At 19.0% G+C, this 26305-nt stretch overlaps 1 protein-coding gene across 12 annotated transcripts in view; it reads right to left on the bottom strand.

Annotated features, from left to right (window-relative positions):
* LOC122714171 (putative uncharacterized protein DDB_G0282133) overlaps nucleotides 1–26305 on the bottom strand; it is a 49056-nt gene continuing 22751 nt past the window's right edge. For all 12 annotated transcript variants that reach the window (XM_043935279.1, XM_043935282.1, XM_043935283.1 and 9 more), the window contains 9 exons: nucleotides 18346–18450; nucleotides 17748–17892; nucleotides 17344–17598; nucleotides 15173–16213; nucleotides 14982–15108; nucleotides 13944–14769; nucleotides 13609–13871; nucleotides 1883–1998; nucleotides 1–792 (listed from right to left, as the gene is read on the bottom strand). In XM_043935279.1, the coding sequence (XP_043791214.1) occupies nucleotides 474–792; nucleotides 1883–1998; nucleotides 13609–13871; nucleotides 13944–14769; nucleotides 14982–15108; nucleotides 15173–16213; nucleotides 17344–17598; nucleotides 17748–17892; nucleotides 18346–18450 (3197 nt within the window). In that variant the 3' untranslated portion in view covers nucleotides 1–473. The remainder of the gene's footprint in view (nucleotides 793–1882; nucleotides 1999–13608; nucleotides 13872–13943; nucleotides 14770–14981; nucleotides 15109–15172; nucleotides 16214–17343; nucleotides 17599–17747; nucleotides 17893–18345; nucleotides 18451–26305) is intronic.

Raw genomic sequence — 26305 nt, 5'->3', positions numbered from 1 at the left:
TCATAAATTGGTCCAATCGAATAAGTAGATTTCAAATGCATTTAATATTCATTATGTTATTAAATACTAAAAATATGAAGACTGATTTCATCATATGAACGCATTTATTCTCTATTCTAATATTTTTAATTGTTCTATTTATTTATATTCATTTTTATAATATATAATATTTTGGTCAAAATTGGGCAAATTGTTGGAATGCATATATGTTCGCATATATGTTCATATTCATAATGAAATAGTTAGTATTTATATAATAATAGTTAGTATTATCAATATAATACACACATTCTATATATGGTATAATAACAATTCGGTATCGGTATTCGGTATGAAATAGTTAGAATCATTACCAATATAATACACACATTCTTTATATGGTATAATAATAGTTCGGTATGATACACCAATTTTTTTCTGATCCATGTAATATGATTTTAAAAAAAATAAATCTCAATTTTCAGTCTTAATTTCTATTGTTGTCGATTGCTATTGTTGTTATTGATATTATTGCCGTTGTTGTTATTATTTTGATTGTTACTATTATTGCTGCTGATGATACTATTATTACTATTATTGTAATAATTATTATTCAGTGCGGGATTTCCAATATTATCTATTTCACGCTGTGCACGTGAAATTTTCACTTTATCCCGTGGAGTTCCATCTTCACCGGTTTCCATTGCAAACATTTTCATTTTTTCTTTAAAACTGAGCTTTTCAGGTACTTGCCCAACTTGAGAACTTTGCTGCTGTTTCTGTTTTTCCGCGAGTCTTTTTTGTCTGGGATCTCTAAAAAAAAATAATTAAATAAAAAATTGTTCGTTTAGGATTATATTATATCTATTATATTAATATCTTAGAAAATGCAACTTAAAGAAAATTAAAGAGTTGCATTTTTTGAATTATAAGCATATTTTATTTTCTATCTTTTGAATTCGGGATCACAAATTAAAATGTTATTTTATGGAAAAGATAAAATAAAATATCAAAAATTTGATCTCAAATTTTAAAAATTAATATGATAATTCTGTCTTATGTTTTAACTTCGGAATTTATTTTGTAACAAGGAATTATTGCTATATAAATTATCATAAATCTTTTTTAAAGTTGCATAAGCAATTACATGTATTTTATATTGTTATATTTAGGATAATAATTATGCAAACTAGAAATATAAAATAAAAAATTATAAGCATACTATAATATTTTATAATTTTGATTTTCTAAATTATATAATTTTTATATAATTTAATATTTTAATATTTTATATTTTTATATTCATGAGTCCTATTCATATAAAATAAAAAAAAATAATAAATAGAATACATTTTGTTACAATATCAAAAATCAAAATAATTAATTGATTAATTTATTCATATTTTATATAATTATTTATTTTCATAATAAATTTATAATTATTTATATTCATATAATTATTTATATTCATAAATTTTTATGATTATATTTTACAATAAAAATAATTAAATTTTTATTTTTTTAAACAAATAGATTTCTAAAAAGTTTTTTATATAGCTAAATTCAATATTTGAAAACAAATATATAATTATTATTTATATTTAAATCATTCTTATGAAACTCATTAAAAATTTTTTTATATACTATAAATATTTCTAAATCACAAATAGAAGTTGCTTTTCAATTCTTTGACATAAATATTAACATGTAAAAAATACTGCATCTCAAATATTTTTTATAGAGAATACATACATAAATTTCATTAAAATCGGCAATTTACACTTGGAAATGATTTATGAATTATAAGAATTTATAAAAATAGAAAAGTATTTCCTAAGGAATTGTAATAATTTTCTGAGTATAAAAAAATATTAAAATAACAAATAATAAAATATAATATTACTTGTATACTTCTTGAGCACCTATAACGCCAGGTGTGCTACTAGTAATCGAAGTTCCACCAGATCCTTCGGGTGTTTTTGGAGATGCCAATAAAATTTCTGCATCATTTATGAAATTCTAAAAAGAAATATATTTTACATAATTTTTACTTTTAATATACATAATATAAGTTTGTAAAAAAAAATTGTAAGAAATTGTAAGAAATGAAAAATAATGATCATTGAATTCTAATAATATATAATAGCTCGGATTATAAAATTCAATGATATTTTTGCAAGCAATAAAAAGCAAATTTTTTTCTTATATTGATATTTATTGAATGTAATAAATTAATTCTTTAATGTCTTAATAAATAATAAATCCTTAAATATAATAATTTATTTTTTAAATATCCATTAATTTAAAAATTGAGAATATAAATAAAATAAAAATTTAAATAAAAGAAATATTTACAATCAATTTTAAAATAAATGTTTTATCTATTAAAACTGTTTTGTTTCTTCAAGATTGTTGATGATATTTGTTAAATATTTTCAATCCGTTTCTTTTCGTTAAATAAAGAGCCTATTTTCGCGATACTAAATCATATTTTATTTTGATTAAATTTTATTATTATTTAAATATTAGTATACAAAATAAATTTAAAAAATGCTGAAAGAAACATAAATTCTTTAAATTATCTATACTTGACAGGAGATTATTTATTGAATCCTCAAAATTCTTTCTATATTTTAACAAAATAGTATAGTGTTTTTGTTATGATTTTATGTAGTATGTAAAAATATACATAAAAAATGATTTTTTCTTTCTTGTAATGTTGAAATAATATATAATCTTGAAGAATGTAATAATATAATAATTTTGAAGAAAGAATTGAATCTATCAAAAATATATTTTTTAAAAATTATGTATTATATGATGCAAAATTATATATCAAATGATGGAAAAAATTTCAAAATTAAAATTAAATAATTTTTGTTTATTAATGAAATCGTATATTTTTTTTTTTTATAATACGATGATAAATTTAATGATGTATTATATGACATCTGTTATTGTTATAAAAGATTTATCGTGTTACGGAAAAAAAATATATAATTTTATTTATTATAAAAATGAATTTGACTTTGGAATCTTTTTCACTATTTGATATATAATTTGCACCATATGATGTTCTTCTTCATACCAATTAAATTTCATAAAAATATATATTTTTTTTGATAAATTCAATTCTTAATTATGAGATATTTCACTATTGCAAAATAATTATATCTTCGAATTATTACTCTTTAGGTTAAAATCACACAAGTAACAAAAAAAGTAGATTTTAAATTGAATCCTGCTATTTTAAAACATCAAAAACTTAAATTAAGATAAATTTATTTTGAAATTCAATTTATATATTCAAAATAGTGATTCTGCTTCTAAATAGTTATATTTTAGTTATATTTTTTATATTATTCTGTATATTGAACAGCATTGATTTACGAATTTACTAATATTTGATATTTATTTTCAAGTTTTTTTTATTGTTAATACAACATAAATACATATATACTAAAAAGTTTATCATTTTAAATAGCTAAAATTTTATATTAGAATAATTTTATTTTAATTACTTTCTAATGTCTTGCATTTTAGATTTTAGATTTTTTTTTATCATAATTTTTTAATTATGCAGAATAATGAAAAATATTTCAAACATTATTCAACTTTATAAAAGCTATTTTTTAAAAATTAATATAAAATAAATAAATGAAATAAATACAAATTAATTATGGTATTCTGTTAAAAAAAAATAAGAATGGTCTTCCTATCTTGTAAAGGATACTCTGTTTTATGAAAAAAATTCTTAGGACAAAATTATATTATTTAAAGAAATATATATATATATATATATATTATATATAAAATAATTTTTTTAAGTTATTTTTTATTTAGAGATTTCAAGATCATTAATATTTTTTTTGACGGAACTCCATGTTTTTCTTATCTCCATAGAACAGAAAAAACAAAAACCATAAATCTTATAATGAACTATTCTATTATTTTCTATTCTATTATTTCTATTAGCATTTCTATCTTTCAATTCAAAAAATTTATATATAAAATTTATATTTTATTTATATGTTCCGTAAACATATTATAGTATCTAAAATGATAGCTATTATTAAATCTCATATATAATATAAGATTTAATATTCATATATAATATAATAAATAGATTGATATTGATATTGATAATTAATAAATCTTCCGGCATAATTAATGGGTATATTACTTTGAATTTATTTTATATTCTAATTATATTATAGATTTGATTGATAGTATTATATTCAAACTTAATAGTATTATATTATATTTAATATTTTTAATAATATTTTAAAATTTTTTATATATAAAAATTTAATGGAATTGAGATTGGAGATGTTTTTCTTTATATAATGCAACATCCATATAAATTTAATTGAAATTGAATATTATTCTTACTATTGTAGAATAATGAAGAACACTCATCATGCTGAAATTACATACTCTACAAAATATTATTGAAAAAGAGTAGAGAAAGTTGTAAAGAAATCAACATATTTTTGTCTGTAAATATGGCTTGTATAAATTACTTGATTTAATTATTACATAAATATTACATAAATGTATGAATATTATTTTGAACACATGTATTTTCAGAATGTCTAAGTATAATAAATTTCTTAAATTGAATGATCAAAATAATTTATCATAATTTATTTTATTTTATTTAATCACACAATATAAATTGAATATATTTCTTATAGATTATAATTCTAGATTCATGAGCTAGAACAATAATAACAAAGTGTTAATATATCCGTAATCCATATTTTTGAAGAATTTATTCTAAAAGCCAAAATAAAAGTTGATATATAAAAAAATATGGATGTCAAATTTTATTTATTAAATATTAAGTTTAAATAATTGAAATTAGATGCGAGATGGAAAAAAAGTAAAACCATTCTCCATCTCTGCTGTTGGTCTTTCAAAACATTTTTTTTTCTTCGTTTCTTATATTAGGCGAATGCTTAGTAGCTTATAGACATTGTATCAAGTATCAAGTTTTAAGTTTCAAGTTTTATTTTTAATTTCTTCTTTTTTAATTTTATTATTTAATGTTAATCAAATTATATAATAAGTAAAGAAAGCAATAGTGAAATAATTCAAGTGAAAATAAAGCAAAAAAATTGTACGTATAGTAGTGAAAACGAAAGGACTGAAATGAAAAGAAATACTGTCTTTAAATTTTATTATGTGACAGCCTATATTATGGATAATATTAATAATTATTTATAATGAATTATGTTTAGAAGAACAAAAAAATATAAATAGTAAAGATTTATTTGTAATGGATTTTGTCCAATAGAAAAAATTCAGAAAATAAAAATTTTCATTTCAATTTACAAAATAAATATCAATCTGCATGATAAATATAATAATATGTATTTCATTTAAAAATAATAAAAAAACTATAAGAATCATTTCAAAAAATGTTGTTTTTTAAATGATTGGTTTTTTTATTTCATTTATTTATTTTTTATTTTAATAATTTATTTTTTATTAAAAATTCATTTGAATTTCGGCATTTATAATTTCGAAAACGACAGTTTATTATACATTTGTTATGTACATTTATCATATTATATACATATATTATATATTTGATGCACATTACAAATTTTAATTTTGAATTAAATTTTAGAAATCTATAATAACAAAAATTAATAAAGTTCTAAAAAAACTATTTCTTCTCCAATTTTGATGATTTTGAAATGTATTGTAAAAAATCAATATTTTAAACAACTCTTTTTTATACATATAATGATATAACAATCAATCTTAGTTTTCAAAATATTTACAAAAAAGAATTGTTATTATTATACATTTATCTATATATACATTTATGATAGCATATGCTATATAAGTATAAAATTGCCATTTATCTTCCATTAATATAAGCATATTGACAATAAATAATTAATATTAATATAAAAGATAGATTTGATCAAAATCTACTTTCTCATACATTGTCTTAAAATCTCAATTTATACTGAAAATTGAATATTGCGCGAAAATCATTATATTTAGTACCTATAGTATATTCATAAAGAATTTGAACATTGAATTCTTCAAAAAAATAAAATAGAACGATTGCGACTAAAATTATAATGATCGATGTTACATCAAACTTAATAAAACTGTTGTTGTTATTGTTATTATCATCATAATTTCAATTATTTAAGAGTTGTTTTATTTTCATATTGTTATATTTTATTTTCATATTGCGAATTCGAATGATTATTAGATAAATGGTAAATCGTAAAATCATATTTTCAATGTTTATGACTTGGTTATTAAGAGACTAAAAAAAAAATTCAAACTTAATGATCAAACTAGATCAAATTTTATAACAGAATTCATACATAATGATTCGAAAATTATTAGAAAATGTATAATAAATTTATCTTGGACAAAATTTATTTATTCTATATCAAAATTATTTGAATTTATTTCATTTAATATATTTCGATTATGGCAATCAACTATCATTTATGTATTGCCTGTGTTTTCATTATTGTTTCAATAATGGCATGTTGATGCTACAACAAAATACAATTTGTATATTTTTTTTAAATCTAATAATATTTAATGATCTTTGATATTTGATTGAAAATCATTAAAATCATTATACAAAAATAGACTATCTGCTTAATTGATATTATTTACTTTAATTATCAAATACCATTATAATAAAAAAAAATATAAAAATACACATTATTAACAATAAGATTAAAAATTATTCAAAAATATCATTTAATAGCATAATTCAAAAGAAACATATAAAAATTCAACGTTAATATATCTATAAACACATATAAAAAACAATAATATTGAAAACCTATAATCATAAATATGAAATTGGAACAAAAAAGCTATTTTTTCTCCGATTTTGATGATTTTTAAATATGTTACAATGAGATTTTGAATTTATTTCTATAATATATATATTATATTCTGCTATATTCTACTTATATTCTATATATTATTATATACAGAATTTTATATTATATTATTATATAATTATATTCTGTATATTATACTATTATAGAATTTTATTATATATATATAATATAACATATATAATAAACAACGAATAACATATATATATATATATATATATATATATATATATATAAACAACGATTGATTTTAATTTTCGAGATATTTACAAAAAAAATTATTATTATTACATAGAATTTCATCATATATATATATATATATATATATATATACATATATATACATTTATAAAAATATATCCGTAAAAAATATAAAAGAATTCGTCTGCCATCTATCTTTTGTTAATATAAATTATTATTAAATTATTGTTAAATTATTGTTATTAAATTATTATATATAATTGTTAATATAATATTGCTACAATAAACAATTAATATGTATAATGAATAAATAGATTAAAAATTTATTTTCTCAAATATATATCATATATAAATGAATTCTGATAAGTTTAAAATATCTTGATTTTCACGTCATACCAACCTTGAATATTCTGCAAAATTCATGTATGAGTGTTGTTATTCGTTACAATATATATTTATATAAACCTTAAATATTTATTTATATACAACTTCGGATCCACGGATTAGAAATATAAAATATAAAATAATAATCTTGAAGTGATCGAAATCACCAAAGTTACAATAATAGCGATATTAATCTCATAAATAGCATCTATTATTTTATTGCAGATTTGAAAGATTTGTGGAATACTCAAAGTCTCTAAATAGATAATTTTTAAATTTGATATTAGCTCATTATACGTTTTGAATATCAGCAGCTATATGTTTATAATCATAATGTATTTATAAATAATTAATAAATGACAGTTAAATACTAATTTTCACAAATGTAAATATATACATGAAATTCTATGTAATAGTAATAATCTTTTTTTCTGAATATTTAAAAAATTATAATTATGCTTAAGAAAAGCTGTTCAAAATGTCTGTAACATATTTAAAAATCATTTAAGTCATCAAGAAGAGAAGATGCTTTTTTGCAATTTTAATGTTCGCAAATTCCATCTTTATAAAATTAGATTAAATTTAAATTAATTTTTACTATTCAAGGAATATTTGATACATACATAAAATAATAACAGTAAATTGAAAAAAGGAAGAAAAAATTAACAAAACTAAATATACAGGATTCACAACAAAAAAATAAAAAATTTCAGAAACTCCTTTTAGATTAGAACATTAAATAAAATAATTAAAATAAATAAATAATAAATATCATTTAATTTCAAAAATAATCAAGAAAATATATTTAAAAATGTACACACAGTAATGACAGAATACAAGAAAGAGATATGAATAATAAAGTTATTATATGATAAAATAATATTGCAATATTATTCAAACAAAACGCAATTAAACAATTCATAACAAAATTTTTTACTTTCAATATATATATAAAATCCATAATTTTATGATTTAATTAGATATAGCTTTTTTGCAATAACACTATAATTATAAATAATAATTATTACAATTATATAACATTTATATAATAACATAATATTTTAATAAGGAAAATTTTAATTTATTAAGAAAATTTTACAAGAAAAATTAAAGATTTAAAAATTCTTTTCTTCTAATAAAAAATTCTTTTCTTCTAACGAAAATTGATAAATTTATATCGTTCTTGATATAGATTTTTTAATTTTCTACAAATAAAAAAATGAGAATTCAGAAAAAAAAATTCACAGCAATATAAAAAAAAACAAAATATAATAATTAAACAAAAAAAAATTAAGAAAAATATATATATAATATATAACATAATAATATTATATATAAGATATAAATTAAAAAATTCAAAAACTTTTCAAGAATTTATATCAAGACATAATAAAATTTATGATGAAATTCAAAAATAAAACTGCTTCTACAAATATAATTTTATTAAAAGTGTTTTTTCTAACTTATAATATATAAACCGATTTCAAAATAATTTTCAAAACTTTTTTCGATTATTTTCTTCCGTTTTTTCACATAGCTGTTGTATCACGATAATGTATATAATCAATATTAATAATCAATATTATTAAAATTAATAATATAAATTATTAATTTAAAAATTCTTAATACAAAATATGTTATTTGTGCAATTGTCTATTCTTTAGATTTATTATTAGCTGACTTCTTTTTCCATTTTTTTCAAATATTTCAAAATTTCAAATAATCATTAAATTGAAAAAAGCGTTGAAAACGATTGTAAAATTGCATTATAAAATGTTGATTCAAATAAATTAATTAATAAATATTTTTAAAAAAAAATTCCAATGATATACAATTTTAAAAGAAGTCTATTTTTAAGGAAATTTATTGTAAATTTTATTATATCTTGAAATAAACAATTTATGATAAAAGTTTTTAAATTATTTGATTATATCTTATATTATATATATATGTATATCATATAATAACGAAGAAAAATTTGTGTAGAAAATATCATCAAAAAAAAAAAAAAATAAAATAAATATGTAACAAGAGATTACAAATTGATAAGATTAAAAATATTATTGACGAAACAAATTACATTTAGTATACAAATATATATAGATACCATATAATAAAAATGATATATTACATTACTACATTAACTACATAATATTAACTAATAAAAATATATGTATATATGATACTATAAATATAAAATTTTCTTACAATTATTAAAGCAAATGCATATAAAAAATGAATCAATACATCATAGATTATTACTTCAAATAAATCGAAAATAAATAAAATAAAATATCGATTCCAAATACATACTTTTCTTAAAAAAATATTCATATGTATTACAGAATAAAGAATAATAGATTACAAAAGATTATAATGTAAATAACAAATTTTCTTCATATAAAATTGAAAACATCAAAAAAAAAAAAAATAAATAAAAACATTATACATTATACAAACAAGTACAATATTAAATAAAATTAAAAAAATATTAAATAAAGACAATATTAAAAAAAAGACAAGTACAACTCAAATACCATCATCAATATGCTCTATTATATCACACATGTCTGATGGCATAATTTCAATCACTTGTTAATTTTTTTAATTATACTATCTATACTATACTAAATCAATGTCAAAAAATTAAATCTTTATCATTGACATCACAAGCAAATAAAAACATAAATCCCAAAATAATAGAAAATGAATTAATGAAGTAAATTACTGAAATGTGAAACAATAAAAAAAAAATCTAAAAGAAAGATTAAAATTTGAAAGATTAAAATTATATCAATTTTGATATAATTTAATGTACACATAACAATAAATTATATTAATAATTTTATGATTATTAAATATTAAATTATGACAATATAATATATTAAAATTATATATATAATATATTAAAATTATGACAAGCAATCATATTCATACTATAGAAGAGTTATGTGTAATATCTAATAAACAAAATCTTATGTAAATGAAAAACAATAAATTCAGAATTCTAAAATAAAAATATAAGAAAACATAGTACATAATGAAAATAATTTGATTGAAAAAAATAAAAATACATATAATATTGCTATATAAAAGTATACACCAAAAATTCTATTACATTCTATACAATTTGAAACAGAAATTAATTATCTATATATAAAAATAGAAAGATATAAGGAAGCAAAAGAAAGAAAAAAAGAAAATGATATATTCTGAAATAATGAAAAAAAATTCTATAAAAATATCATGCAACAAAGAAAATAAACAATATATAAGAATAAAATTATGATTTCCTAATAACATGTGAGATAAACTAACTTTATGCAATAATGAAAATAAAAAAAAATGTACAAAATATTATAATCAAAACAGAATTTCAGAAAATAATTTCATAAATATATAATTAAAGACTAAGCATTAATAATATATAAAATATAACTATTCAAATACAAACTTTATCATATAAGTAATAAATGATCTCATTATTAGAAAAATAATAATATAATAAAGAAAAATATGATATATGAAATCAAAAAATCAAAATACCTAAAATATTTTCAAATCATTGTTCTATTACTTATACTGTCTATAAATAATATATAAAAATAAATATATAAAATAATATATAAAAATAATATATAAAATAATTTCATTAATTATCAATGACACACATATATATACATAGATAATGATATATACATAAGATAATGATAGAGAAACAAAAAAGCTATAAAAAAAAAAAGAGTTAAGAATAAAGAAGAGTTAAGAGTAAAGAAAATATATGAAATAAATAAAATAATAAAAGAAATATCTATATTATTATACATATAACTCTAATTATAACTCCAAAAATATAAATGTAATTACAAAAAAAGTTTTTGATTCTGTTTCATATGTTTCAACTAATTAAAACAAATATTAAAAATATTATAATTATAAGTATATAAAGTTTTAAATATGATTATAAAATTCTTCAATTAAATTATAAAATATAATTATAAAATATAATTATAATTATAATTATATCTTATACAATGAATGAATGATAGAGAACAATCTATGAAGATAGAGAACAATCATATAACTTAAAATGAAAAATATGAATCTAAGTATCAACAAAAATAAAATTTAAGTATGAAAAAACATCTTTCAAAATAATTCATTGATTTTGCATATGCTTAAACCCAGTTTCAAAATTTTTTAATAAAAAAAATATAGTTTTTATATACAAAATAGAGAAAAAATATGATATATCATAAATTATACTAATTTATAAACTTTGAAATTTAACACTTACACAAATAAAATAGTTAATTAAAAATAATAGTAAAATATCTTATTGAATTTTTAAATAAAAAAAAAATTAAAATACTAAAAATCAAAAGGAAAAATAAACTCAAAGTAAAATAATAGAAAAAATATGAATAACAAATTCATAGGTAGATAGAATAATATGTGTACAAATATTTAAAATTTCAATAAAATAACAAATATAACATAACAATGAACATAATTAAAACAAAAATATGAAAAGTAAATATCATTTATATTACAAGCAAAACTCAATTCCAAACACATCAATATCTATATAATTCTATATCTAATATAGATTTAAAATTATTAAATGAACAATTATAAATATTGAAAATATAAATTTATAAAATAAACCAAATCATACATAATATATAGGAAATGCAATATTTCAAGATATGTAAAACTTTATAGATAATAAGAAAAAAAAATTAATAATCAATGAATTATATGCAAACTTTATAAAATTTTTTTTATAATAAGCATAATAGTTAACTACTATATTATAATTGTAAAATATATGCCATTGATCAATCAAATATAACAACAACAATAAAAACTATATAGAACAGAAAATCATATTAAATTTTTTTGTCTACAATTTTTATGTAGACAACATTATTATATCATGTACTAATTATACATAGAATAAAATATATATATATAAGGTTCATTAAAAAAACTATATCCCAAGACAAAAGATTTAAAATGATATAAAAATGTCATAAATTTTTCAATCAAGAGCTGCACAATGAAATTAGCATTAAAAATTTTTTAAATTGATTTCATGCATTATTAATATTTATTAATATGTTATAAGTTACATAAAATATTAATAAACTATTTTCTTTAAAAGTATCATATATTAATATTATTTAATTAAATAATTCAAAGGCATTATTTTAATTAGTAATAAAATATTTTTTGAAAGATGCTTCTTAGGATATAAAGATCTCTCTGTTCATTTTTTTTTAATGAAGTAATTTATTAACTTATTAACTTAATTTATTAATGATACTTATTTCTATTGTCAAATCAAATAACTTATTAAAAATTTTTTTTTCTATTTTAAATAATAATTATGAAATTTGCAAAGATTTTTTTTTCATTTAAATATTTGTTTCATATTTATGATTATTTGTTACAAATAATATTTTATAAAAATACATTATTGCAATATTATATCAAACATACATCAATATCATTCAAGCCTGCATGTATACTTTCATCTTTATATTCTTCCTTCATTCCATATTTCTAGCAAAATTGATAGATCTTAATAATAACATTAATACATGTTTACAAATAAATAGGCAATATTTTTAATTTTAATCAAATAACTTTCAAAATATATGTTTTTTTCAATACTTTTAATTTTTTTTATATTGAATTATATATTTTTTTTATAATAATTTATTATTATAAAATAATAATTTATTATTATAAGTTATAATAATTTTTAATTACACAATAAAAAAGAAATGTCTTAAATAAATATTATTAAGTTTGATAATAGTTATGTAAATATTAAGTGATTAATATGCCATTTTGTTTAAAAAAAAGAAAGAGCTTTAATTCCAATGAGCATCTCTAAAAAATTTCTTATACTCCATCTAAATAATTGATTCCTTAAAACATTTAATTTAATATTAAATAATAATTAAATAATAAAGAAAAAATCGTAATATCTGCATATATTATAAAGTTATAAATTCAATTTGAAAGTTAAGCAATTTTTTATAATATATTTATGTGATATATTTTTTTATGTAATTAAAAATATGTGAATCGATATATTATTTCAAAAACAATATATATATATAATTATTATCTATCTTACATTTGGATCTTCTGTAATGGCATCCATAGTCATAGTTTGATTCGTGCTCAAATTTCCAGACGAGATATTTCGTATAGATTCTACATTTGCATTTGAATCGTGAAATGAGACTCTTTTAACGGATGTTGTTTGCGGTTGAGATGCTAATATTATATTTGATATGTTTGCATTATTTGATCTGAGTGTATTTTGCTGCGACATAACCGCAAAACTAGAACCTCGTTCTGGAGGCAGAGGCGCATCATTGATATCATTTTGTGTAGCTATTAAAAAATATATATAAAATATTATTTTTTTTAAATTGATTTATTAGATCTAGTAAAAAAAATACTTACGAGATGCGTTTGATCCATTAATGATTAAGCTATCTAATCGCAACATATTAGAATGCAATAATTGTTGAGTTTTAAGATGAGATTGCGATTGTTGCGAATGATGTTGCTGTTGATACATTTGTTGTTGTTTATTAGTTTCTTCCTCTTTTTTCAATTGAGTATCATCGAAATCTATTTGTTTTCGTTTAATCTCCTCATGTCTACGGTGCATTTCTTTTTCTTCATTGGATTGAGACAAACCAAGAGATTTTTGAGAAGAAGTCAAATGAATCAAGGATGGCATTGAAATTTGTCCCATATTATTTTGCATTTGATTAATATGTTGATGTTGAAAATCTGAAGATAAAAGCGAACTGGAATTGTCTTGTTGTTGCTGTTGTTGCTGTTGTTGCTGCAAACAAGTAGTTGTAATATTTTGTGAACATTGTTGAAGAGTATTATTTCCATGTGTAGTTACGACATTCATAGAATGCATTGGAGATCCACTGAGAGATCGAGAAAAATGATTTCCTTTAGAGGATTGGTTTGTTACATTAGTTCTGGATAAATTGGAATGATGTTGCTCTAATGAATTATTTCGATCTTGCATCATTGTTGTTTGAAATAAAGATTGCTGAATTCTTATATTTTCAGTATCTAAATCATTACTTTCTTCATCATCATCTTGTTGGTTGGCTATTTCTTCGGCTCTTTTTTGAAAATCTCTTTCTAATTGAAGAGCTCGCAATTGTTCTTCTTGTTGCGATGTTCTATGAGATAGTGCACTTAATTCCGCTATTTGTTGATCTCGCCATTGTCTTGCAGCTTCTCTTCTGCGTGCCTGTTCCTAAATGATGATAATAATAATAAAAAAATAAAGATGAAAAAAGAAGAAAAAAATAATGAAAATAATACGGACAACAACTATAATAAATTATATAATAAATATTATATAATATATTATAATATTATATAATATATAATAAATTCAAGTATGATTCAATAAAAAAATATGAAAAATGTTATTGTATATCAAAAATAATTTTACTTTGCACTTACTTTCTCTTTTTCTTCTCGTTGCCATGGATTTGAAGCACTATATTGATACTGACGTGGCTGTAATGTACCTGTTGTATTTGTTGGATAATATCCTCCACGCGGAGGATCTTGCATACTTGCAGTGTATCTAAATGAATAATAATATTTTTTATTTTTTAATTTACTTTCTTCAACTATTATTATTTCATTACCTCGAATCCGATTGTTTATTATAGAGAGGATGAGTAGAGGTGCTTGGAGGTGGCGGTGGAGAACTTTCGGTAAATCCTTCTTCTGGTAGAACAGCTCGTATAGGAATTTCATTTGAAATCGAAGTTCCTTCTGGTGCAGTTTGCATTCTATTTATTCCATTTTCATCATTATAGAATTCATTTTGTATCTCTGGATTACTATTTAAACAATACTGCGATCCAGCAATATGTTGATTCTGATCTGTATATAATTTTCCAATGTCTCGAATATTTTGATCTCTTCCATAATCGTGTAATGTCCCATTTGATTGCATACGAGTTAAGTCATTTTTTCCTCTTAATGATATCATACCAACATGTCCATATTGGATATGTCCAAAATTTTGTTGTTGCACATTGTGATGTTGATGTTGATGTTGATGTTGATGTTGATGCTGGTGTTGATATTGATGCTGGAACTGTAGCTGATGTTGATGCTGATGGTGTTGAGATTGAGGTTGAGATTGATGTTGATGTTGATGAGTATGTGAAGATTTTCCATATTGAACTATGTATGAACTATATTGTGCATCCAAATAATTATAACTCGAAGGACCGGTTTGTTTGGATGTTGAAACTGATGATGTGGATATTGTTGTTGGTGGACTTGATCCCAAATTTGGTTGTGAACTAATAGATTTTGTTGGTCGAACAACAGAACTAATCGATGATTGAACAGATGTATTTGTTTTTAAATTATAAGTAAGTGGTCGGTATTGATTTAATGGAACTGAAATGCCACCTCGTAACTCGCGTCTTCTAACTTCTTCTTGCATTTCTTGAAGTTTCGCTTCTTGACGGATTATATCTCGAGACGATTGAGATCTTGGAGGTGCTATGCAAGCTTGTTGTTGCGATTGACCAATATTGTCAATATAAGATTGTTGTTGAGGTACATATGAAGATATTGGACGGTCTCTAGTTTGATTCATTTCAAACATTCCCGGACGATTTAAAGAATTTTGTGAACCTTTCAAATTCTTTTGTAATTGAAGAGAAGTTCTATAATTCGAAAAAAGAAATGAAGAAAAGAAGAATAATCATAAATATGTGATCGTCACAAATTAATTTTTAACTTCAATAATTAAATAAAATTAGAATAAAAAAATATAAATAAAAATATATGAAACGAATAATAAAACAAAAAAAAATAATATATATGAAAAAAAATTTAAACTATTTATAAGGATGATATAAGGATGATCTCATTAATTTTAATAATTTTGAAATGGATATGTTATTAAAGACAACATATTGAATAATTTTTTCTTGTATGATTTACTTTAAGATAAAATATGTTTAATATTATAAATAAATCTCATGGACTCTTTCAATAAGTTTGATTTTAACATAGCTAATATATAAAGATGTTCTTCGAATTAACTTACAGAAGATTTAGTGAATCTATTGATTAGTTTCTTTCTCATATCGATAAATAATTTTGAAAAATAATATTGAAAAAAATATTTAAAAAAAAATACTAAATTTTTTAAATATATATAAATATATACATATACAAATTTTTTTATATACATATAATTGACAATCGGCTTTATTTTTAGTTACTTGCAAAAATTTTTCAATATTATATATCAAATTTTTTCTATTCATATATATTTGTAAAAATGCATGCAGCAATATACGATTATCATTTTCCTATTATTTATATAAGTACAATGTAACAAATGAATTAATATCATTAACATTTAGTATTCATCTATAGTAAATTTGAGTATTCTTTGAAATGTTGCATATTCCTATATGCTGATACAAATACAAATATATAGAAATATATATAAAAAATTGGATATATACTATCAAAAAGTTTTTTGTGAATATCTTGGAATCTATATTTTAATCTATAATATCTAGACTGTTTACATATATAAGAAAAACTTGATCAAAATGATATTTTTAAAATCTATTTCAAGTTCGTTCAAATCAATAATGGTCGTAAAGTTCATTTTACATATCTTGAGAGTCATCAAAATTAATAAAATCATCTTTATTATAAATTTACAAAATAAAGAAAAAAAAATAGAAAAAAAGAAGAATAGATAAAAAGAAAAAGAAAAAAAAAAGAGGACAAAAATAAATGAGAAAAGTTATTAAAGAAAACGGAAGTTTCTTACCTATCATCTAAATGTTGAGATGGATTATGCTGTTTGGTTGTTGCATCTTGATTACGATAGATACTCAAGTTTTGATAAAATCTTTCAGCTTCGTTACCTTGAAGAATGTTCGAATTTGTTCCACCATTCACATTTGTATCATTGTGACTCGATATATGATCAGGATTCAAATTTGGTGACGATTGTTGTCTAGTTACAAGACCATTCGATGGTAAAATTCCGATTCTCGTTGAATCATGCAAATTATGACTCGAACTATATTAGGAAATATAATAATATAATATAAAAAGAAAGACAAATATAAAAAAATCAATATAAAATTAAATCATTTAAAAATAAAAAAATAAACGAATAAATTAAAGAATATAAAAATTATAATGTAAATTTTAAAAGGAAAGATTTACCGAGAACGTAATGATGTCGAGCCATTGATTGTAGCCATTGGTGGAGGTGGCTGCGTAACTGGTGGTGTGACACTATTACTTGAAGATGCTCTACTATAACCAGGATTAAATACTTCGTGCTGCTGTTTTCCATCTGTTCCTACATCTATTATATAAATATATAACATTAATTTAAACTTATTCTTTAAAAATATCGACATACTTCACTCATATAATTGATATAGGGTTTATAAAATACATATATTTTAAAATTTTATTAAATATTCAAATAAAAAAGTTTAGTAAAGTTAGTTTTCTTTAATTTTTCAAATAATTTAATCGAATTTTAAAAAGCTATTTTGTTTTAAAAAATGTTAATTACACCTGTTTTTATTATATTTCTATGGGATCAAATTTCAGTAATAACAAATTCAAGCAATATCAAAAAAATCAAATAAATATATATGATATAAATAAATATGATATATCTATTATGCAAAATGAAAAAAACATAAAATTAAATAAGACAAAAATATAAAAATACAAAAAAAGTTATATATATATATATATGTATATATACTCTGTTCTTTCTTCTATAATATAATAAGTATTTACTTACTGTGTAATGCTGGCACAGATTTGCTAGTATGCATTTGTTGTTGAGGTGCAGTTGTATCGCGTCCAAGCCTAGATGGTAAATCTCGTTCACTCATGCGACGAGGTCCTGTAATAGTTACAACATATAAAAATATACTTTTTGTAATATCTTATTAATATATATATATATATATATAATATACAGGAAATGTACTTGAAATCATAGTATAAACAGATAGTATTCTATCTATATTCTATAGTGATTCTATATTCTGCAAAAAAAAAATTTTTTTATTTAATATTTTAAGTAAATTAAGTTTAAAAAGTTTTTACATATAAGTGATTCTTGATTAGAATGAACTATGTATTATTTATAGAAAATAATTCTACAAATAAAAAAAAAAAAATCTAAAACAAAAAAATATTTTTCTTTTTCTTCCACTTATTTTTGCATATAGAATCATCACTTAATTATATCACATGATTTCGGATATATCTTATTCTATATATATATATATATATATATATATATATATATACAGAAAAAAATATTTAAAACAAGCATGAATATCTGAATTAACAGATAGTATATCTGTCAAATTGTATATATCACAATATCAAAACTGCTTTAATTCTATACAAAATATTTCAATATTACATTAGAATAGTTTATCAAATATTAAGATACATAACAAAAAATAAATTCATTTGAACTTAATTACAACTCTGGAATTAATTAGCCGATTTGACTAAATTTGATTATTTTAGTAAATTTTTGAAAATTTATAAATAACTGAAGATTAATTTATTTTTTATTTTATATTATATTATAATGTTCTAATTTATTAAAATTTTTGTTTTTCAGCAAGTGGACAAGTATTATTTTGTTGTAGTCAAAAACCATATAAATTATTATATTATAAATTATTTACTGTACAAAAATACAAACAATAATAACAACAAATTGTTTATTTTATTAACAAAAAAAACACAATAAGTCAATTACAAAAAATTGAAATAAAATTGAAATCTTTGAAAATTACAATAATTTTTCATCTATAAAAGAATTATTACTATCATACTACAATCCTCCCTATGTAATTCTTGCTACTTAATTCTCATAAGATTTTTTATTTTAAAATTATAAAAAAAATATTGGCCATATTTTAAAAAATATAAAAATAAATATAGAAATAAATATAAAAATATTATAAAAATATCAAAAATGGTCAAAATTACATTCATTATATTAAGCAATTAATTGTGAGATTCGAATATTCAAGTAAATATAATTATACAAATAAATATATACAATACAAAATAAATATATATAAATAAATGAGAATTATTGAGTCCCCCAATATAAATAATACATGACGTAACATCAGAACGATGAAATATAAATGAAGTCTCAATTAAGGATTCAATCTTTTTTCAATTATTTTCGACGAATATTAATATTATTAACAATGAAGAAAATTAAATGTATGTAAAATTTATGTTTAATAACAATATAAATATTTATATTGAATAATAATAAAAATATTTAAAAGAAAAAAAATATAAGAAGAATTTATAATTTGATTTATCTGAGATTTTGTTACAGCAATCCGGAATTCTATGTTTTTACTCAAAACGCTTATTTATCTATTTTCATTTTTTACATGATTTACATATTTAATTTTATTTAAAAATTTCTTTTTAAACATCGAATAAAAAAATGAATCAATTTTATAGATATAAATAAATAATTATTGTATATATAAATAACTATTATAATATAAATAAATATTTATAAAGTTTGAAAATGATCATTTTACTTTCGAAATAATTATATAAATATATTATATAATTATATTTACATTGAAAAATGTAATTGTAAAGCGCACATATTATTTTTACATAAATTATTTTCTTCAATATACCATTATTGGCAATATTAATAATAAATGATCAAAAACAATCGGATTCTTGGATTCTTTCTTCTCAAAATTCATCTCATTGCTCTCGATATCAAATTTCATAAGATTTCATGAATAATTTTTAATAATTAAGGCATGTCTCTAAACACTATTGGGTTTGAGATCAATTGGAATTCTTTCAAATTTCTTCGCTACATGATTTGAAATGATGTGGGATTAATTGATATTTGATAAAAAAAAATTATCATCTAAAATTTTTATTTCGTCATAATTATTATGTAAAAGAAGTCTAAAAATTTACAGAGCAATATATGAGACAAATAAAAGACAAATAATTAAGCATAAATAAATATATTTTAAAATATTTTTTATTTAAATTACTTATTTTATTTAAACTTATATATTATATTAATATATAATAATAATTATTTAATATATTTTTAATATTATTGAAGAATGTTAATTCATTATTATTAATATATATTAATAATTATTTGATATATTTTCAATATTATTAAAACTCTTATATTAACTCTGTATGATGCAATAAAATTCTCCCAAAATGCATAATGGCTGTAGTTTCAATTAAAATGAAATTTAAAAGATTAAAAAAAAGAAAAAAAGAGATCCTAAATAGATCCTAAATCTAAAATTTTATTTTTGAGTATTTATTTATTAATTTCTGAGAAAGATAATAAAAAAAACTTTCAGTACAATACATTGCATATAATTTTATCTACATAGACGTTATTAATACAACTATCTTCATATTATAGATCGTCATCGCATTGAATATAAGATAGATAATCGATGACATAATACAATAGCGATACTGATTTTATATAGACTGTTATTGTAATTTCGTTCAAAGAATATTTTTTATCTGCAATATGATCGTTTTGTTTTAAACTATCATATTTTGAAATCAATCTATCGATAAAGTTATAGAAATAAATAGAATAGATGCTCGCAATATCGATATATAATAATATATAATATATAATAATGATTATTTTCATTATTATTATTTTTGTCACTCGTTTTAATTTCAGTGATTGAAAAATGTTGAAATTCAATAAATATATCACATAATATACTTGTTTATTGCAATAAATACTCAAAACTACGAATATATTATTATCGTATAGAAATAAAAACATATTAATTATATATTTTTCCTACCATTGGCAAGCAACTAGTTATGTTAGTGCAATCATCGGCGATATTTTATATACATCTTATAAATACTATAGGATTATTGTTATTATATTATCGACTATTTAATTCGATGACTACATAGTTATTGACTATTTGACTCAATGACTATGATTGTTATTGCTTGTTATAAAGTTGTATTTCGTCTTAGGTATAGGAAGAATTCAATGTACTGTATTTTTAATAATATTTTTAATAAAAAATTTTTAAATTAATATCTTAGAAATTAATAAAAACAAATTAAATTTTAGATTTAAAGTCCTTTTCTTTTGTCTTTTTTTTTAAAATTCATATTAATTAGAAGCATCTATTTTTTAGAAGAATATCCTGATTTTCTTCGATCATCTTAAATATAAAATTTCTAGATATATATATATATATATATATAAAAAAAACTTTTGCTCTCTTAATTGTAGTGAATCTGTTGCGATCTGTCTCGGAAATTATAACTACTTTTTAATTACATTGTATTATACAATTACAAAAAAGTACATTATATACATATATTGAATTTTTATGTCTAGAATGACATACATTTAGAAATAATTTTAATACAATGTGAAAAATAATATTAAAAATATATCAAATAATTATTGTTATATATTATTATATACATTAATATAATATAAATATATATATATTTATATTATAAATTAATATAAATTAAATAAATATATAATAAATATTAAAATAAAAAGTATTTTAAAATATATTTATTTAATTTTATATACATGTCTTTTAAAATCTGCTTATTGCTCTGCAAGTTTCAAGGAATTATTTTATATATTATAATAAATTATAATGAAATAGTATTTTAATAGTAAATTTCAGATCGACATAAGTTCTTGTTATCAAATACCAATCATATAGCAATCAAATTTCTTCAACAGATACAGTATATTTTTTTTAAATATATCAAATTAAATTTAAAATAAAATCAAATTATTTTTTTTTATGTTTATACATACATACATAATTCAATTAATCTTTTGATTTATTTTGATATTAATATTTTTAATAATGATATATAAGAAAATTTTGTTTTCTTAATGAACTAATTTTTTAACATTTTGTGATATTTCTACATATAAATATTGTGTCTTAAAAATATTAGAACATCCGTAAATTGAAAATTCTTGAGATAATTTCAATATTTTCGTTTGCATAAATTTTCATTACGGATTTGTTAATAAATTATTAACAAAAAACGCTGAGTAATTATGGATTCTAGTTGATGCGCGTAGCTTACTTGATTCATGATAATTAGCTACATTGGCGACCGATCACGACCAAATTCAAATAATATATTTCGAAAAATATATGTTGAATATAACAAATATTTTTATCTATAAAAAATTATATCGAATTATAATTCACATTCACGAAAAATGAAAAAATAATTAAATAAATATAAATAATATTCAACATATTTTCAACGAAAATTTTTGCAAAAAAAAATGTTACTTGAAATTATCTTAGAAATTTCCACTTTACGGATGTTCCAATATTTTTGAAATATATATAAAGCAATTGTTATATTAATTATAATTCTTTTTTTGAAAAATACTAATTACTTTATTTATTTCAAAATCTTATATACTATTAATAAATAGTATGCAGATTGTTCAATATCATTTTAAGTTATAAAGATATAATTCCAAAACGGTCGAACTAATCAAAAGTATTTCAAATCAAGACTCTACATTACATATATGTACGAATTGAATCAAAACATTTCGTGAACAAATAATATCGATTTTTACAATAGTTACGTTTTTATACATTGATGAATATGTCCGCATAATTATTTGCATAGATTTTTATACGAGATATATTACATTGCATGTGTTTCTTTTTTCGGAAAAAACACAAATTTATCAAAATGATTCTCATTATTTGTTTTTAATTTATGAATAGTGAAGCGGTTTTTAAATTTATATTTCTTTGCATTTTTTTTTTTTTTTTTGGAATTTGCTATTGCTATACAACATAATCAAATATTGATATATATATATTTTTTTAATTTATACAAACTTTAATTGTTATAATATATTATTAAAAATATAATAAAATATATTTAATAAAAAATATATATTATTATTATATTATTTAAAGTGTACAAGATAAAAAAAATAATCGGATCAGTAGAAATTTTTTATCATATAAAAAATTTTTGTCATAAAAATAACATTGACATAAATTTTTAAGATCAAAGTTTTTTTTTATTGTATCATATAGTATTCATTTTGTAGCGAAGAACAAAAGTCTCAAGAAACCATAAATCGCAAATGATCCGTTCTTTTAAAAAAGAAATCTAAAATTTTATAAATTATTTTATTCAATATTTCTATATTTTTATTGATATAATATAAATAAAATTGCAATATAAATAATATACAATTGATGAGCCAACTAAATATTACAATATTAGCTTACGGAATATATGAAGATTCAGTGGGGAAAACAATTATATACAATTATATCCAGAAGAAATATCAATATCGTTGCAACTTCCATTAATTAAATCAATAATTTATTGATCAGAAATTAATATTATGTTAATTTAACATTCATCAAAGATTGCAATGAAATATTGTTTTTATTGATAATAGCTCAATGAGTAAAAATAAATTAAAAAAAAAAATCATACATGTAGTAAACTTCAATTAAACGATCTTACAACTTGACAAAATTTCTGCTATTGTTCCAGATTGCATAAACTGGAATGCAAATCATACTTTTTGAAATATGTGTTATTCCCAGAATAAAGAAAATAACAAAATATTTCGTTTTAGCAAATCTTTTGATTCATCATAATTTAATATATTTTTTAAAGATTGATAAATAAATGAAGTAAATCATAGTGTTGTTTATATCATAATATAAATTCATATAAATTCAGTTAAGTAAATTAATTCGATATTATGATTCTTGCTCAAATATTAAAAATAAAACGTTCCAAATTTTATCATTCTCTTTATTTTGAGAATAATATATGTTTCAAAAAGCATAATTTCCAACTTATGTAATTCATCGGCAGAAATCAAATTGTGAAATTATTTAACTAAATATTATATGTACAATTTTTTTCCTTTGATTTATTTCTATCATTGAACTATTAATGATAAGAACAATGCTCCTCTTTTATTATGAAATTAATCTGATCTGTAATGAGCGTTAAGATAACATAATATTAATTTCTGATCAATAAATTATTGATTTAGCATATAATGTAAGTTACATATTGATATTTTTTCTGGACGTAATTTTCTTCATTAAATTTCGATATATTTCATAAATTAATATGTAATATCTAGTTGGCTTATCAATTGCATATCATCTACATTGTAATATTTCAATAAAAATATAAAAATATTAAATAAAATAATTTATAAAACTTTAAATTCGTTTTTAAAAAGAACGTTTATTTATGATTTATATTTTCTTTAAATTTTTTGTTTTTCGCAACGATATAATGCAATAAAAAAAAATGTTAATCTTTAAAATCTATATCAAATCTTTGTCATTTTTGCAACAAATAAAAATTTTGTATATATCTTCATTGATCTAGAAATATAAAATTTAGAAATATGATAGCTACGATATTTAATTTTTATATACCTATACATATTTTTAATATAAAGATTAGTTAATAATATAATATAATCATGTTTTTAAAATTTTTATTTTTTATGCGTTTAATAGCCGAAAAAATATTATAAAATTTTTGAATAATTAGGATATATTTTTTACAAATATTTATAATTATTATTATGAAAATATCCATACTATTAGAATGACTATTTTATCTCTATATAAAAAAATAAAATCATCTTTTATTATATTCTTCTAATGATCAATTTTGATCATATTTATGAAAACATTATTTATATGAAAACATATTCATTATAACTACAATTTATCTTGTGATTAACAATTAAAATCAATTGTTTTGTAAAAACAAATTATTTTGAATCTCTATTCTGTATACGAGATCGGAATTTAATATATGAGATATATTAAATCCCATTACTAATGAAATATAGTAAATGTTTTACTTGTAAAATGGATATCCAATGGCTTTATTTATTAACACATATGTATATTTCTACGAAAATGCACATATATTAATATATACATTTGCTAATAATAAAAATGTATAAATGAGTAAATGAGTAGTATAATAATGAATAAATAATATTTTGTATTAAATATTGTTGCTTAAACATGCATCATGTGTTTATATTATTTACATATATATATAAAAAATATAAAATATATATAAAAAAATGTCAAGCAAAATGTTAAGATGGAATATAAATAAAAGCAGACTTGGAATAGATAAAAAAATAATAAAGTAATTATCAAACTGATTCATAAAATTATATTCTTATATTTAAGCATTAATAAATTGTGAATTAAAAAAATATAAAATATATTTAAAAATTATAATGAAAATTACAATTACAAAGAAAAAAGTAAAATTTATCGATGAACTGGTTCTTTACTGATTTCAATGAAAATATTAAAATATATTAAAATATATTATTAAGAAAATTATTCTGAGCAACTTTTTCTTATATATAAAAATAACTTCTTATATATTCTAATATATACATATATATTTTTTTAATATTTAATATTTAATATATATATATTTATTATACATATATAAATATATATATTTTTTTAATATATAACTGACAATTGACTTTATTTTTTGAAATATTAACAAAAATCTTTCAATATTATACAAGACATTTATTCATTAGCCAAGTTTTTTTTCTAATCGTAAATATTAAAAAAAGAAAGAGGAAAATTTGTTTTTGTTATTTTTTTATAATT

The sequence above is a fragment of the Apis laboriosa genome, unplaced genomic scaffold (assembly GCF_014066325.1).
Source record: "Apis laboriosa isolate Shangri-la unplaced genomic scaffold, ASM1406632v1 scaffold289_cov146, whole genome shotgun sequence".
NCBI lineage: Eukaryota > Metazoa > Arthropoda > Insecta > Hymenoptera > Apidae > Apis > Apis laboriosa.
This window is presented reverse-complemented; position numbering and strand designations above follow the sequence as displayed.